Genomic DNA, 13407 nt, shown 5'->3' on the forward strand with positions numbered 1-13407 from the left:
ATTAGGCCTAACTCACTTCGCATTGAAGCCTCGGCTTTGCACGAAGCCACTAATGATCATAAGAGGCCTAATTGTGTTCCGGCACACTGCAAATGCAATGGCATCTAAATTAAATTTAGGGCGCCGTTGATATCTGAATCGCCTTCAGCAGCAAAGCAGGCTACTCAAGAGCCACCGCAGTTCTTCGGTAAGCAAGGCTGGATTCAATGTAAGACAACCAGTGCACCGAATGCCGGCTTATTCGCGTCTCAGCTGTTCCGTGTTGAAAGCAAGCACTCTCTTTGAAACTCTTGAGCACGCCTCACATTTCCCACACTGTTTTTAGACCTCTAGCACTGCAAGCAGGGGCCCCAATCCACGTGAACGCGTAAAGTGATTGCAGCCATTAGGAAAAGGGCCTTTTGCTGAGGCGTGGTACACAATTTGATGTATCGAGTGTTCCATTGAACAGGAGTAAATAAGCGTGAACGACACTGCTATACTTTTTCATAGGATTTTCTGGGTTATATTCTGACAGTTCTATATAAGCAGTAATTTGATATATCCATGTTCGATACAGTTGGGGGGTCTACTGTTGTTTATAAAATTTGCCTCGTATGTGTGGGCATGAGTGGGTAGGGAGTGAATTTTTCTTTGCTCTCATTGTATTGCCACATCTGCATGCAGTATTTCTCAAAATTTTTTTTGAGCCCAGGGGGTCTGCTTCTAATCCATGTAGTGGGGCTCAGCATTCGTGGCATTCAAGAGAGCTGGACGTAAAAAAAATCTGCTTACTTTCAGGAGATTGGGAACACTGGGAATGAATTACAAGCTACATGTAGTGGCTCAGAAGCAGACCCTCTTGGTTTCTGATGAAGGGTGTAAAATGTGCCTTGTCTGTTCTTGAAATGAATTGTGAACATTTTTTTTTTCCTAGCTTCGCAAGCTGGCCCAAAAAGCAGTGCGCCATGTTCTGACTGGTAGCTATGCCATGGCTGCAACCGGGGCTCCACCCACGCACCCAGCCGTGCCTGCCATAGTCGCCTTTTGCCTTCCAGTCATAAGGTCATCCTCAGGTGAGATCATTAAACTGTTTAGATGTGAAGACGTTTCATTGTTATGTTTCGTCAAGCTTAGAAGCAAATGCTATGATGAAAATGCTTCCTGCATGCACGCATGTGCGTCGTTAGTCTTTCGTGAACAGGTGGGCCGGAGTTGTAAATGCTTTCACATTTGGGGATGCAACCTGGGCTTAGAGTGATATATAAAGGAAAGAATATGTCCTCACGGATTGGGGCTGGGTTAACAATTGCACTTGTCTCCATTCAGTGACACTTGGGCTTTTGCTCATTTTCTCTCAGAATATTTCTGCATGTTTGCGGAAAGGATGCTTACTGTAAGTCAGCATGCCTGAAGTTATGTAACAAGCAAAAGGGTTTCATGCAGCTATTTCGGGCCTTTCGCTTAGCTCTGTTTTTGCCACCTTTCTCTTCGGTTTACATCATTGTACACACCTTTAATCTTATCATGATGGTTTCTTATTCACTACTTGATGCACTTTGGCCTTCCACCATTTTAAATTATTTATCACTAGGTAAACTTTTTATGCTTTGTTTTGTCTCAATAGCTTGTGAGAGATCAGTAGCAGGCACAGTAATTGAAAACAGAAGGGCGCTGATGAAGAACAGTGTAACATTCCACAAATCACAATCGGCTGGCACATGTCTCATTCTGTTGCCAGCATTTGTTTCATTGCATTTTCAGTTGTGGCATTTCACGTTCACTGAAAAGTCTCTGTGTTGCTTTGTTTTTCCTCCACACAGCAACGGCCTTGCCAGTGACAACTCTCCACATGTTTGGGTTCTTTAAATCCACGCTCAGTCTGTTCCCACAGTCAGAGGTCAAGTCTACATGCGAGGCAATGCTTGAAGTCATGGGAGCCGGCCATCCAGTAAGTTGGTGATACTCGTAGTACCTACATTTCAGCTGGCTTTACAGTGCAAATTGCGGTGCATAAAAAAAAAAAGAAAAAAAAAGGGTGTTTTATTGCATTTACACAATCCATTCACCCAAAATACCCGCCACTGTGAGGGTACCCGCACGGTGTGCCAGCCGGTATCACTATCAGGTAGCTGTGCTGTGAGGTAGCGTAACTTGCCCCAAGAGCTCACACGCCGTATGCCGGGTGCGAGTTCTTTCCGGCGATTGCCGTTTTTGCTGCATATTCGAAGTTTCAGGTGGTGACAGTAACGTTGGCGATTGCTCATATTTGCTGCACATTTGGAGTTTGGGGTGGTGGCTTTGTACAGTATAGTAACCTTGGTGCAAATCGTTTAGTTTCTTTCATTGCTTTTTCCTTACAGACAGTTGTACGCTGTGGCTTGCTGACACTGCAGGCATTCTTTTCATCGCAGCCACGTCGAGATGTAACGCTCAGTGCTGAGCTGAATGCGCAGCTGATTAATGTAAGTAAGCATCAGGGATTTTCACTCTTGCTTTCAGTATACTTACCCGGTTTTTCAACGTGCCTATGTACAGGCTCTCTATGACTACAAGCCTGGGCAACGAGATCACAAGCTCTATGTTGTGTGGCTTGGCACGATGCAAGAAGCCCTGATCAACCTCCAAAGGTTGGTGCATTCGTTCTCTCAATGTGGCATGTGCCAAATCACACAAGTTCCTCTGTTAATGATGTTTTGTTACTCCTATTCAGGACGTCGGACGAATTGTTCCTGAGCAATCTTCCCAAGTTTGTTGGAGTGCTTGTAGACAGCTGGCAGAGTGGAAAGCCCGAAATAAATCACAGCATATCATCTGTGTTGATGGCAAGTTGTTGTTTGTACCCCCTGTTATTCCTTCCTTTTTGAGTGGCGTATATTGAATGGCTGGAAATTAGGTGATAAATGATAAATTTATAGTTAATATTGTGGAAGTATCATTAGAGGTCATTGGAGGTAGGAGGTACCTAACAGAGGTGCGAAGCGTGCTATTACGACCATTGTTCGTTTATAGCATTGCATCTTGACGCTTTAAAGTGTCTCGAATCCGTACTTCTGTTTTTACCAACCCTGTGATACGCCACACTTCATGTGTGACACAGTGCTTAAAGACCCGAGTAATTTATATTTCTGTTGCGGAACTATGTGAATTGGCAACGTCAAGTGCAGAAACAGTCATTTGCTGCATCAAAGAAAAGTGCCAACCGCCAGTGGTGCAGGAGCCCCACTGAAACATGAATTCGTACGGAAGCTGATTAATTAGCATAATTTTTTTTTTTAGTTTAGGTTTAATTGTTCATGGAGTAGTTGCTGTGGTACCTGCTTATTTTTCTTGCAGTTTTGTCGTTCTTGGACATTATCGGTTATCAAAATGACGGAAGTTTAATTATTCTCCAGTGATCTTTTCCTAATTTTTTGTTTTAGCTTTAGCATTGAAGGAATCGTTATTTAGTTTCATAACTATGCTCAACATTTCCGATGCCTGTGCTTCATTGGATCTAACGGGAGGTTCACATATTGCAATGTTCATGCTGTATTAGACTACAAATACTAGAACTTGTTTATTGTTTATGGGGTTTAACATCCCAAAAGCAACTCGGGCTATGAGGGACACAAATACTAGAACTGGCTTTTGAATAACGGCAACAAGATCCTGTATGAGCTTTTTCTTTTTTTCTTCTTTTCAGGCACTGCTTCAAAAGGGCTTTCAGAATTGTCTGGACAATGAGGCTGACCCAACTTCCAAGAGCACTCTTTGCTATACTGCTGGTGTGAAGGTCGTTGAGCACATGCAGAGAGCACTGCACTACCAATTCTTGACCGCCTGGGATCAGGTGCTCTTTGCGTGGGCCACATGTTTTGAGGTACGTTGAGCCACGTGTGAGTACGTCTTTCATTCCAAAGACGCTTTCCATTTTTTCCGCTCATTTGAAAACCGCTCGATCTTTGCAGGTTCTGGGCAAGCGATGCGTCGACCACATGCGGGAGGTTCGAGTTTACTAGCTTTGTTGTGCTGCACGCTTTGCCCGTTCTTTGTTGCTGACAGTCTTTCGTGATTTTTTTTTTTTGCAGCCATTGAACCAAATTGCAGAATTGCATGGTTCGCAAACCTATGCCAACGATACCATTGTGGACAGAGCTGTAGCTGCTGCTGTCAAGACCATGGGACCTGAGGCCGTGTTAAAAGCTGTCCCTCTGGATATGGGTGGAGAGGAGTGAGTTGCCTGCAAATTTTATGTGGCAGTTTCAGACACTCCTCTCGTGTGACAATGCAATAATCGCCCCTCCCTCATCCCTGCTCTCTTTTTCTTTTTTTTTTCTTCAGGAGTTGTCCGGACTTCAAGCGTAGCTGGATGCTGCCAATCTTGCGGGACAACATAAAGGCAACAAGACTGTCCTTCTTTGTCACCCACTTCCTGCCACTTGCGTCTGTCTTCCATGAGCTAGGTGCTTTGTTTAATTACTCTGATACTGGTTTGTTGTGTCAAGCCTGATGAGCTTTAGCATTTATAGTTGAAGCATTACTGATCTGCTTGCAGCCGGAGCTCCAGACAAACCCGCATCCATTACCAAGGCGTATGAAATTTTGGAGAAACAGATCTGGTCCCTTCTTCCTGGTTTCTGCACTAGGCCAACGGATTTTAAAGAGGTGTGTGTATTTGCGGCTCATTTTTGATACTTCCAGTTTCAACTTTTTTTTTTTTTTTTTTGCTCTTACGAACGTTAAATTTATGTTTTGTTTGCACGGATTAGTGTAGCATTGCTGGGAATGTAAGTTATTGTAATGTACTGACATTTACGCGGTCATCATAATCAGTTTAGTTAGATCTCGTCATAGGAAGAACAATAGGGTGACTGTGCAACACAGCAGCATTCGCAAGTTATGTAATCACTGTTGTTCGCGTGATAAAATTTATTTATTTTTTCGATACTGTCAATCCTATCAGGGATCGTAACAGGGAGGGCATTCAGAAGTACAGAGGCACAAAAAATAGCAATGGTAATTAATCAAAGTATATGAAAAATATGACACGAGATTATACATAAGAAGATATATGTATAGCAATTAAACGAGAATGAGGGGCATGTGACAAAATTTTGGCGGATGATATAATACCACAAGCGCAAACACAAACGGAAGGAATAACTTCGTAGTGACATAAGAACTCAATAATTACTGAGATATAAGTAGTTGATCTTCCACACGTGTGCTGAAGGAATTTAATGATGGATTACTAACAGTGGATGTGCTCAAGGTGTTCCATTCGCATATAGCACGAGGAAAGTATGAATATTTGAAAGTTTCAGTATAGAATAAAAACTCGTTTAGAGTGTGTATGTCATTATTACGTGTTTGTCGCATTTGTGATTTTGATATGTATCTTGAAGTGTTGACTTTTAATTGATTGTGTATGAGTTGGTACATGGTTTTAAGGCGCACTAGTTTTGCTCTATTTTGAAGGGTTAGTAGTCTTGTGTGTTTGTGTAGTTCTGTTGGTGAGTCTGTCAACCTGTGTTTATTAAATATACATCTGACCGCCTTCCTCTGCACTGCTTCTATTTGTTTAAAGTGTGTTTTACTGCAGAAAAAAAAAAAAACTGCAGCCTATTTAGCTAGGTTGGAGAAATGCGAAGTATGTGTGCCAGCACATTGTGTGTCATTTCACTTTCAGTTCAAGGCTAGGCTTTCAGGGCGAGACTTGTGCCAAAGATCAGCAAAATTAGTGATTGGGGGCCTTAGTGGTAGTACTTGGGGCGATTTATTGCTCCCTAAAGTTGAATTAAGCGGCCCGAAGTATTTATAGTGTGTTTTGGATCCATTACGCCCATGTTTATCTCCTTCCCTTCAAGGTCAGAGGGACAGACAATAGTTGCACACGACAGCATCTTGGTGGGGTGGAAGCCCTACATCTAGGGCTCCAAAAACCAACACTGGCTCTCTCATTGAAGCTTTTATTGGTGTCTGCATTCAAGGCTTGTTGCCTGTTTGTAAGGAATGCCATCTCGGCGGTAGCTGCGGTATGGGTGCTCTTAGTAAAAGCAGGAATAGAGCAGTCATAAATGATTACAAACAGTTTAGGGCACACAGGAAACTCGCGTAATGACTGCAGTTATTTTTTTGCCTTTTGTCGCTTATCAAGGCATTTCTTCCTGGATCATTGAAATTTGGTCATGGTTCTCAGTGAAAGATGATACCTTTTTTGATGCAGTCGTTCCCCCGGATTGCCAAAACGCTTGGTACCTACCTGGTCGACCGTCCGTACCTGAGGCTGGACATCATGTCTGCGTTGCGCCATCTCATCAGCTCCGACATTGAGAATGGTTGGTGGTGGACAGCAGGAAGATAGGGTAGTCACATTTTTCAGCATTGTGTAACCCGAACCCTCCTTCCTTCTTCAGAGACCAGCGTGCCAGAGATGAGCAGGTATTCCAAAAACTTCATGCCAATCCTGTTCAACATCTACACAAGTGAGGCTACGTCGCCGGGCGCAGAAGGAGTCCGGCTCGCTGCTTATGACACCATCAAGGCTTTTGTTCGCGTCGCAGACGACCAGGTACAGTTGGTAGTTCATGGTCCTTGTGATTTAAATGCCGGTTGGTGACCGAGAATACTACATTAAACTAAGGGTAAATTATAATATGCATACAGACTAGTTTAGAGCAGATGACTCTTGGTGCTCTCTCGCTGTTTGCATGGCATTTCGATAAGTCAACAACTGGCTGAAACCTACGCGCTGCAAACATTTAAAATAAATGTCTCTCTGTTTCAGCTGTGCTGCACGCTCTTCTTCAGCGCATCTGAAAAGCTACAGAGTGGGACGGTTTCCACTCATGCCAAGTAAGTAAGGAATTGTGGAGTTGACACTTGGCACAGAGGCTAATATGGAGCATTCGCTTGCGTTTGCAGGCACGCGATTTTAGACCTGGCAAGATCCTTAGTCAGCAAGATGGGCCCCGACAATGTTCAACGTTTGTACCTGTTAGGCAAGGCAAATTTGGAGGTGAGACTGCAAGCTTGCTGTTTCCACAACTCCTGTCCAACTGTCGTTAGCGTCAAAACGTGCTGTAACCACGCAAGGCAGTGGTGGTCAAACGCCTGTGTGTTGCGGCCGATATTTCTGGTGCTTATCTGCCTCTCTCAGCATATGGCTCCCAGCTGAGCAATCTTGAACTTTCATGTGCTCTTGTATATATATATATATTTTTTTATTCTGTTATAGGGGAGAGGTTCTGTTGCTGACTTCAAAGCTTGTAGTGTAAATTGTAGGATTTGATGTTCCGAATTGACACAGCGGCTATGAGGAACACTGTATGCGGAGGGCTCCAGATGAACCTTTGACCACCTGGGGTTCTTTATCATGCAGTAACATTGCACAATAGCCAGAGGTTGTTATATTCAATTTTGTCTCAATTGGAGCTGGAATCAAACGCATGAGCTTGGGATCAGCCATAACTATAAAACATTAACTCAAACTTGTTTGGACAAAAAAAAAAAAAAGATGCTTGAATTAACCAGGAACGTAAAAAGAAAAAGAAAGGTGGCATCCAGGTGAGAAATTTTTTGCAGGAATCACTGCCTTTATTGCACAAACTTAATCCGCCACTCCTACATAGTCATTGCTCTCCAAAATTTGTGTTAGACTGCAAATATGAGTGCTGTGTATACCCAACCCCTTCTTCTTCTTTTTTTTTTTTTCTGGCACTCAGGATGGCGTCATGCCTCAAGCAATAACTGCGTTAACAATGCGGTAACGAATAAAAGCAAAAAATGTCACCTTGCAATGATTCTTGCGCTACCATACGGCCCAACTGATTAACAGCGAAACAAACTACAAACATTCTTGTAGTTTGCAATTCTTGCTCAACACACGCCTCGGAGCTAATCGAAATTTTGCTCGATTTGCATACAAGTCAATGGCATTTTGTGACTCATGGGGCCATATGACCAGCTGCTCGTCCAAAACGACCTCGCCCACCGCGCAGTAGGTCAACTCCAACATCTCGTTTCTGTGCGGTCAATTTTCTGAAGACATAATCAGAGATGATGGTAGCCTAGCCTTCTAACCATGACAGCTGAAGGAAAATGGTGCAGTGTGGCGTTATGCACAGCTACATCATAGTCAGTGAGCAACAATAATAATCTTTAATGTCACATCGCGGGACATGCATTGGCACTGCTGTGAGAGGGAAGTCCTTCAATGCTAGCACCTCCGGTCCATGCTGCGTTGACTGCAGCCGGGCGGGAGAGGGAAGGGTGACGAGTGTGTGCATTGCCACTTCCTGTCCGGCCGTGCCTTTAAAAGTGCCAAGAGCACGCTACTTTAATACGGGATTCATAATAGCATAGCAGTGAAGCCCAGATGTTCAAATTAATTGGGGTGGTGGAGGCCGCTGCTTCGAATTATCTGGTCAAATTTGCATTACGGGACCACAGAAATGTTTTTTAATAACTGAGTTCGAATTATGAAGGTATTTTTCCCGCATTGTTAAGAAACTTCACTGTATGGAACATATTAAAGTGAATGCCATTGGTTATTCCAGATGTCAAATTCCTTTCGAAATGGCGACTTCAAGGCCACCACTACAACATCCTTTATAGCCAGAGTTGCTTGCGACTTCAAGCCTTATAGAACTGAGCCTATATTTTGCTGCATGACAAATGAACTGTTTTGTCAGGAGCTTTTAAAATATTCAGGCTGCAGGAAGCATCCTAAAACATGTGCGATTAGTTTTTACAAATATGAAGGACTGCATTGAGGGTAAAATTAACGTTTTTGAACTCCAACTTTAAGATCTGCCGAGTCTAGTCCTACGTTAGGCGGGATGATAATTTACCGTTAGTTAAAACTGGATGCAGCGAAAACGAGAAAAGTTTGCATTCTCTTGTTGCGCCTAGTTTTTGCATGAACTCTCAAAAGAGACAAAAGCTAAAGGGAAAAATGAACATCCTGAACTGATATACTAGTTGCTCACAGTCAAACACTGTTATTCCAAGTCTTTAGCATGGAGAGACATTTCGTAATTGCATTGATAAGGTGAGGATGGCAACAGCCGCCGCCATCTCCGCTGCAGATCGCTCGACGATATTAGAAGAACCCGTTTCTTTCCTCTGGTCTGTCTACCATAAAAATGAAAAATATATGATTCGGTCCTCTTTTGTGGCTGTAGTAATAATGAACTCCTCCCCTTTCATTGCCAGTGATCTTTGCAGTCCATGCTCCTGTTGTGCGTATGCGGCAATAGGTACTCACTTCTCGTCCTGTGCCTTCTTTGCGGCTTCTGTTTTTGCGACACGCACTGTATTAGTGCCACTCGCTATCACCATAGACTTTGCTCTCATGGCATTCTGCATTTCATTGTTGCGGAACTTTCGCGTGATTTGGCCAAGTTTCAAGTAACGCAATACTAGTAGTTAAATGGCTGGCATAGAGAGTTTGTTATATCAAAGGCAACTACTGCAATGCCTTCATGTGCACATGTTCTCTTGTTTTACGTAAAATTAATGGTTATGTTTGTGTTCAGTACACAAAAATACACATTCCTTCCTGAAAATTTCAAGATGGTCACTTTGGTAAAGAAATTGTCTTGTTGGGATCCTTTGAGGTTTGAAAATTTGCTTGTTGTTGACATCATGGTAGTCTTTCTTATGTGCCCCACTTCTTATATTTTTTGTTTGCTTTTCTGCATTGTAGGACTCTGATCGTCGAGTGCAGAAGAAAGCGTACCGTATCTTGGAAGAGATCTGCCGCTTTCCAACTCCCACCTGCAAAGAGTTTGTTGAAGAGCACCTCACAGAGCTTAGTGAAGTTCTTGTGGGAAGTCTGCAAAGTATAGCGCCTGGATCGAGAGCAGTGAGTACTCTAATCTGCTAGTATGAGCAGATATTATATGATGGCTAAGTTTCGGTCAAGTGGTCATCATAGGCAGCAGTGGCAGCATGTGTAATCTACCATTGATGGGAATTGCTGTTGCCTAATTTGCCAGTGCCAGTTGTGTTTTAGGCAGTCGGAGCATTGATTTCATTTCAGGGCTTACAGTATTCCTGCATCTTTGCTCTGTTTTGGTAATTTTCTGATTGATGCTGTCCACCATTGCTAGCAAAAGTGTTTGCTCCATCCTGAAATGAACTCTGGCTTGGTGGAGTTCATACCTGCTTTACACACAGTGCTTCCACTGTTGTGCCATCCTGATAAAAATGACTGAAACAGCACCAAAGTCAGCGAGAATGAATGTCCTGGGCAATTAAAATACTGGGGCTTTTGTACGGGCCTGGAGAAAGGACACACGTAGCGAAACCTAGTTGCAGTGCAGTCATATGTCCACGGGAACGTTTCCTAGGAAAGAAATTGAATTCGTTCGTGCCACTAGGCACCCGTTCTCAGAATTTTGGTAAGCCTGGGTTATACAAGTTTGTGCAGATGGTTTCATGTAACATGACAATGTCAAACCGCATTGCTGCTGAATGGCTTCGATCACACCTAATTTAACTCGCCACTATGCGCGATGCAACCTGGAGCATTGAAGAGTTTGATGAAGAATGTGTTGTGCTTGGTTCTAGGTCTAGGTTGAGTCAAACTTGCGTACCGTGTCATTTTCCTCACATTACTGAACCACATTAAAAGTTCTTCAGCAAAGCTTGCACGACAAATTTGAGCACTGCCAAATTACTATTTGAGTTATTTTGAGATGAGCAGCAGCACCGAATCTGCATGGTGTTTGCCTGCGAAGGAGTTCTCTAAATTACTTCATAATGCCTCTAGAGAGTTTCATAGCTACTTCAAACTGTCCTAAAGACATTTTCTTTTTTTTTCTGCTCCGAAAATTGCTCCAAATCACTGTGCCCGTGACTACGTTGTTGTATAAAAAAAAACTCGGTACTTTACCTTAATGAAGTACCCTGATCTGAGCTCGACTGCTGTTACATTTGTTAGTTGGCTTATGGTCATCATTATTGCTCTATGTGCAGCCGCGCCTTCGTTGCTTGCTCCTGTTGATCGGCAACCTGAGCGTCAAGCACAAGTCTTTCGCCTTGACCGCTCTCCGTGAGGTAAGGTTACTTAAAATACTCGTCTTGTTCTATTTGTGTGCAAAAACATCACCTGTGCAACTTGTTATAAGTGTGAAGCAATACTAGCAACAAAAAAAAAAATATTAGAAGCCAGGTAAGCCAGCAAGGTTTTATTATTTTATTCCTCTGGTCTCTCTCCAATTGCAAAATACTATAATGGCAGAGTAACGAAAAGAAGTCAATATGGAGTGAAGGTGTAGGCAGTACTACATAATCATTAAATGAAAGGCCATGAGCTGCATGTTTTACTTATGCTGCCTTTGTTATGGCAAGCTCATCTACTTAGGAATTTGCTTCTTTGGGCAAAAATTTGTTGGTGCTGAATTAAGATCTGTGCCCCGGTCTAGTGTTGTTTTGGGGATGGGAGGGGGGTTAGTGTGAATCCATTTACCCTTCATTCGCTAAGGCTGAGAAAGCGATCTGTATTTCGCGGGTGTTGCTGTAGACTTGCTAAATATGTGTGTTTAGCCACAACATATGGAGGAACAGACACGCCTGAAACTTAAGTGACTGTACCATTTTATCTACTTTTATTATCTCTTATCTTATGTCACTTTCTTGATAAATTGCAGTTTGCAGCATTCTGATCTATGGAGTTGTCTATGATAGCTGTATGTATACTGGAAGAGTGCCTTTTTGCAGTCGCATACAGACTCTTGTGCTTGTAATTTAGTAAGGTTGTAATGTGTAACTTGTTTCAGGTTGCGAGCATTATTGTTACTGCGGCCCCCCCACTGGCACTTATTCGCTTCCTCTTGAAGCGAAATTCAAAACTGCACAAGGTTTTCATTCTTTGCGATCATATTATCCAAATCTAAATGTAAATGTGAACCGTTAGTATTAGCCATACAAAAATGCATTGCCTCCACAGGGCATCGACCGGGAACAAAAAAAAAAAAAAAGATTGTCTTATGCCAAAACACATTGTAAGCAGAAAAGCATAATAAGCAGGATCGTATCAACGAGATATCGCTGTAAGAGAAATAACTTTTCCGGTGTATTAGTATAATAGACGTCGTTGACTGTTCTGCCTTCTCCGAAGAAAAAGAAAACAAAAAAGTCATAATCCGTTTTATAATTAATATAATCAATAAAATCTCCTACTGCTTCCCATTCACCCTTTGCTCCCTTTTCTGCACACTTTCTTAGTTCAAACCTGGGCTGGTGATTTGGGAGTGATTTTTCGGTTGAATGATCTGGATGCAGGCGGTGTTGTGCATCAAGGTGAACGCTGCCAAGGTGCGTCAGGCAGCCCATGAAATTGTAATAGGCGTCGGCAAGGCTCTGGTTCGCTGGCAACCCGAGGATCCCGATGCGGCCGTCACCGAGCTGGTGTCTCAGCTGACGGCTGGCTTCACTGGTGGCTCCTACCTAGTCGGCTGTACTATCCTGGCTCTGGCTACCGCGCTCTACGAGTTCAAAGGTGGCTGGGCATAGTCCCCTCTTTCCCCTATTTGTTCTTTTATGTTTTTGTCAAGTGGATTTACTGGAAGCTGTTTTAACGGATCCTCAACATCATGTTCAGGCTGTTTAGTGTGAAACTCAATGAGCAATGAGCTTTAAAAACTAGTGAGTTTGAAAAACTAACCAGAGCTGTGTATCCGACTCACGTTACGTCATCTTTACTCCTACCACCTTTTTGGCAGCTAGGTAGGTATTGGCGAGATTCTTTCAGCAGCAGGGACGTGGTTATTGGCCGGAGCATGACAAGTTTGTAGCACGTTTAGAGTTAAGAGAGTACCCGTTATTGATCTGTTGAGGGTCAGTTATCTGCCATTGATAACTAAGGCTGTACAAATAAGCCGCTCAGGACTGCAGGTAATTGCACAAGTGGTGGCCCTTCGTGCTTCGAAACTGTCGATGAGAGGTGTGCTGGACACATTGCATTCACCAACTTGCATGTGTTTTAGACGTGAACTGTACAAACTTGTTTTCGTCGTGCGCATTCTTAACGTTTTGACTCTTGATAGACTGAGAACTTGGACAGTACTCTTTCTTATCTTAGAGCATTGGACCACCGGGAGTCTACAAGAGTTTCTTCACAACTGCAGTCAAATATCATTACAGCGAACGCCACAGTGACGAATTTTTGAAATGAACGAATATTTTAAAAATTTTTTCCACCTAAAGGATTTTTCGCTGCTGGACGAAGTGGGTACGTTACAGAAAATCTGTGCAGGCAAGAATCAAATCGACATCTTCAGACAGCCTGGCATTGCCCCATTGACTGTCGCAACAATTTTAAAAGATCGAGTCAAGGTTGTCAGATTTCGAGAGTTGAAACTTGCTCCTACCAGGAAACGGCTGCGATTGGGTAACTTTAAAAAATTTGGACGAAGCTGTTCTCAGGAGGTTTAAAGA

The 13407-nt window shown here is 43.0% G+C and overlaps 1 protein-coding gene across 1 annotated transcript in view; it reads left to right on the forward strand.

Moving 5' to 3' along the window:
- The window catches only part of LOC146189691 (RRP12-like protein), a 31751-nt gene that overhangs the window by 7922 nt on the left and 10422 nt on the right, over nucleotides 1-13407 (forward strand). Inside the window, exons 6-22 of the mRNA XM_084604460.1 lie at nucleotides 917-1055; nucleotides 1803-1930; nucleotides 2343-2444; nucleotides 2518-2609; nucleotides 2693-2804; nucleotides 3665-3841; nucleotides 3930-3965; nucleotides 4050-4192; nucleotides 4303-4424; nucleotides 4517-4626; nucleotides 6188-6299; nucleotides 6378-6532; nucleotides 6749-6816; nucleotides 6886-6979; nucleotides 9671-9829; nucleotides 10945-11025; nucleotides 12253-12469. Of these exons, the coding sequence (XP_084460586.1) occupies nucleotides 917-1055; nucleotides 1803-1930; nucleotides 2343-2444; nucleotides 2518-2609; nucleotides 2693-2804; nucleotides 3665-3841; nucleotides 3930-3965; nucleotides 4050-4192; nucleotides 4303-4424; nucleotides 4517-4626; nucleotides 6188-6299; nucleotides 6378-6532; nucleotides 6749-6816; nucleotides 6886-6979; nucleotides 9671-9829; nucleotides 10945-11025; nucleotides 12253-12469 (2047 nt within the window). The remainder of the gene's footprint in view (nucleotides 1-916; nucleotides 1056-1802; nucleotides 1931-2342; nucleotides 2445-2517; nucleotides 2610-2692; nucleotides 2805-3664; nucleotides 3842-3929; nucleotides 3966-4049; nucleotides 4193-4302; nucleotides 4425-4516; nucleotides 4627-6187; nucleotides 6300-6377; nucleotides 6533-6748; nucleotides 6817-6885; nucleotides 6980-9670; nucleotides 9830-10944; nucleotides 11026-12252; nucleotides 12470-13407) is intronic.

This window comes from Amblyomma maculatum, chromosome 5, assembly GCF_055883805.1.
Source record: "Amblyomma maculatum isolate TAMU_Amacu chromosome 5, ASM5588380v1, whole genome shotgun sequence".
NCBI classification, from domain to species: domain Eukaryota; kingdom Metazoa; phylum Arthropoda; class Arachnida; order Ixodida; family Ixodidae; genus Amblyomma; species Amblyomma maculatum.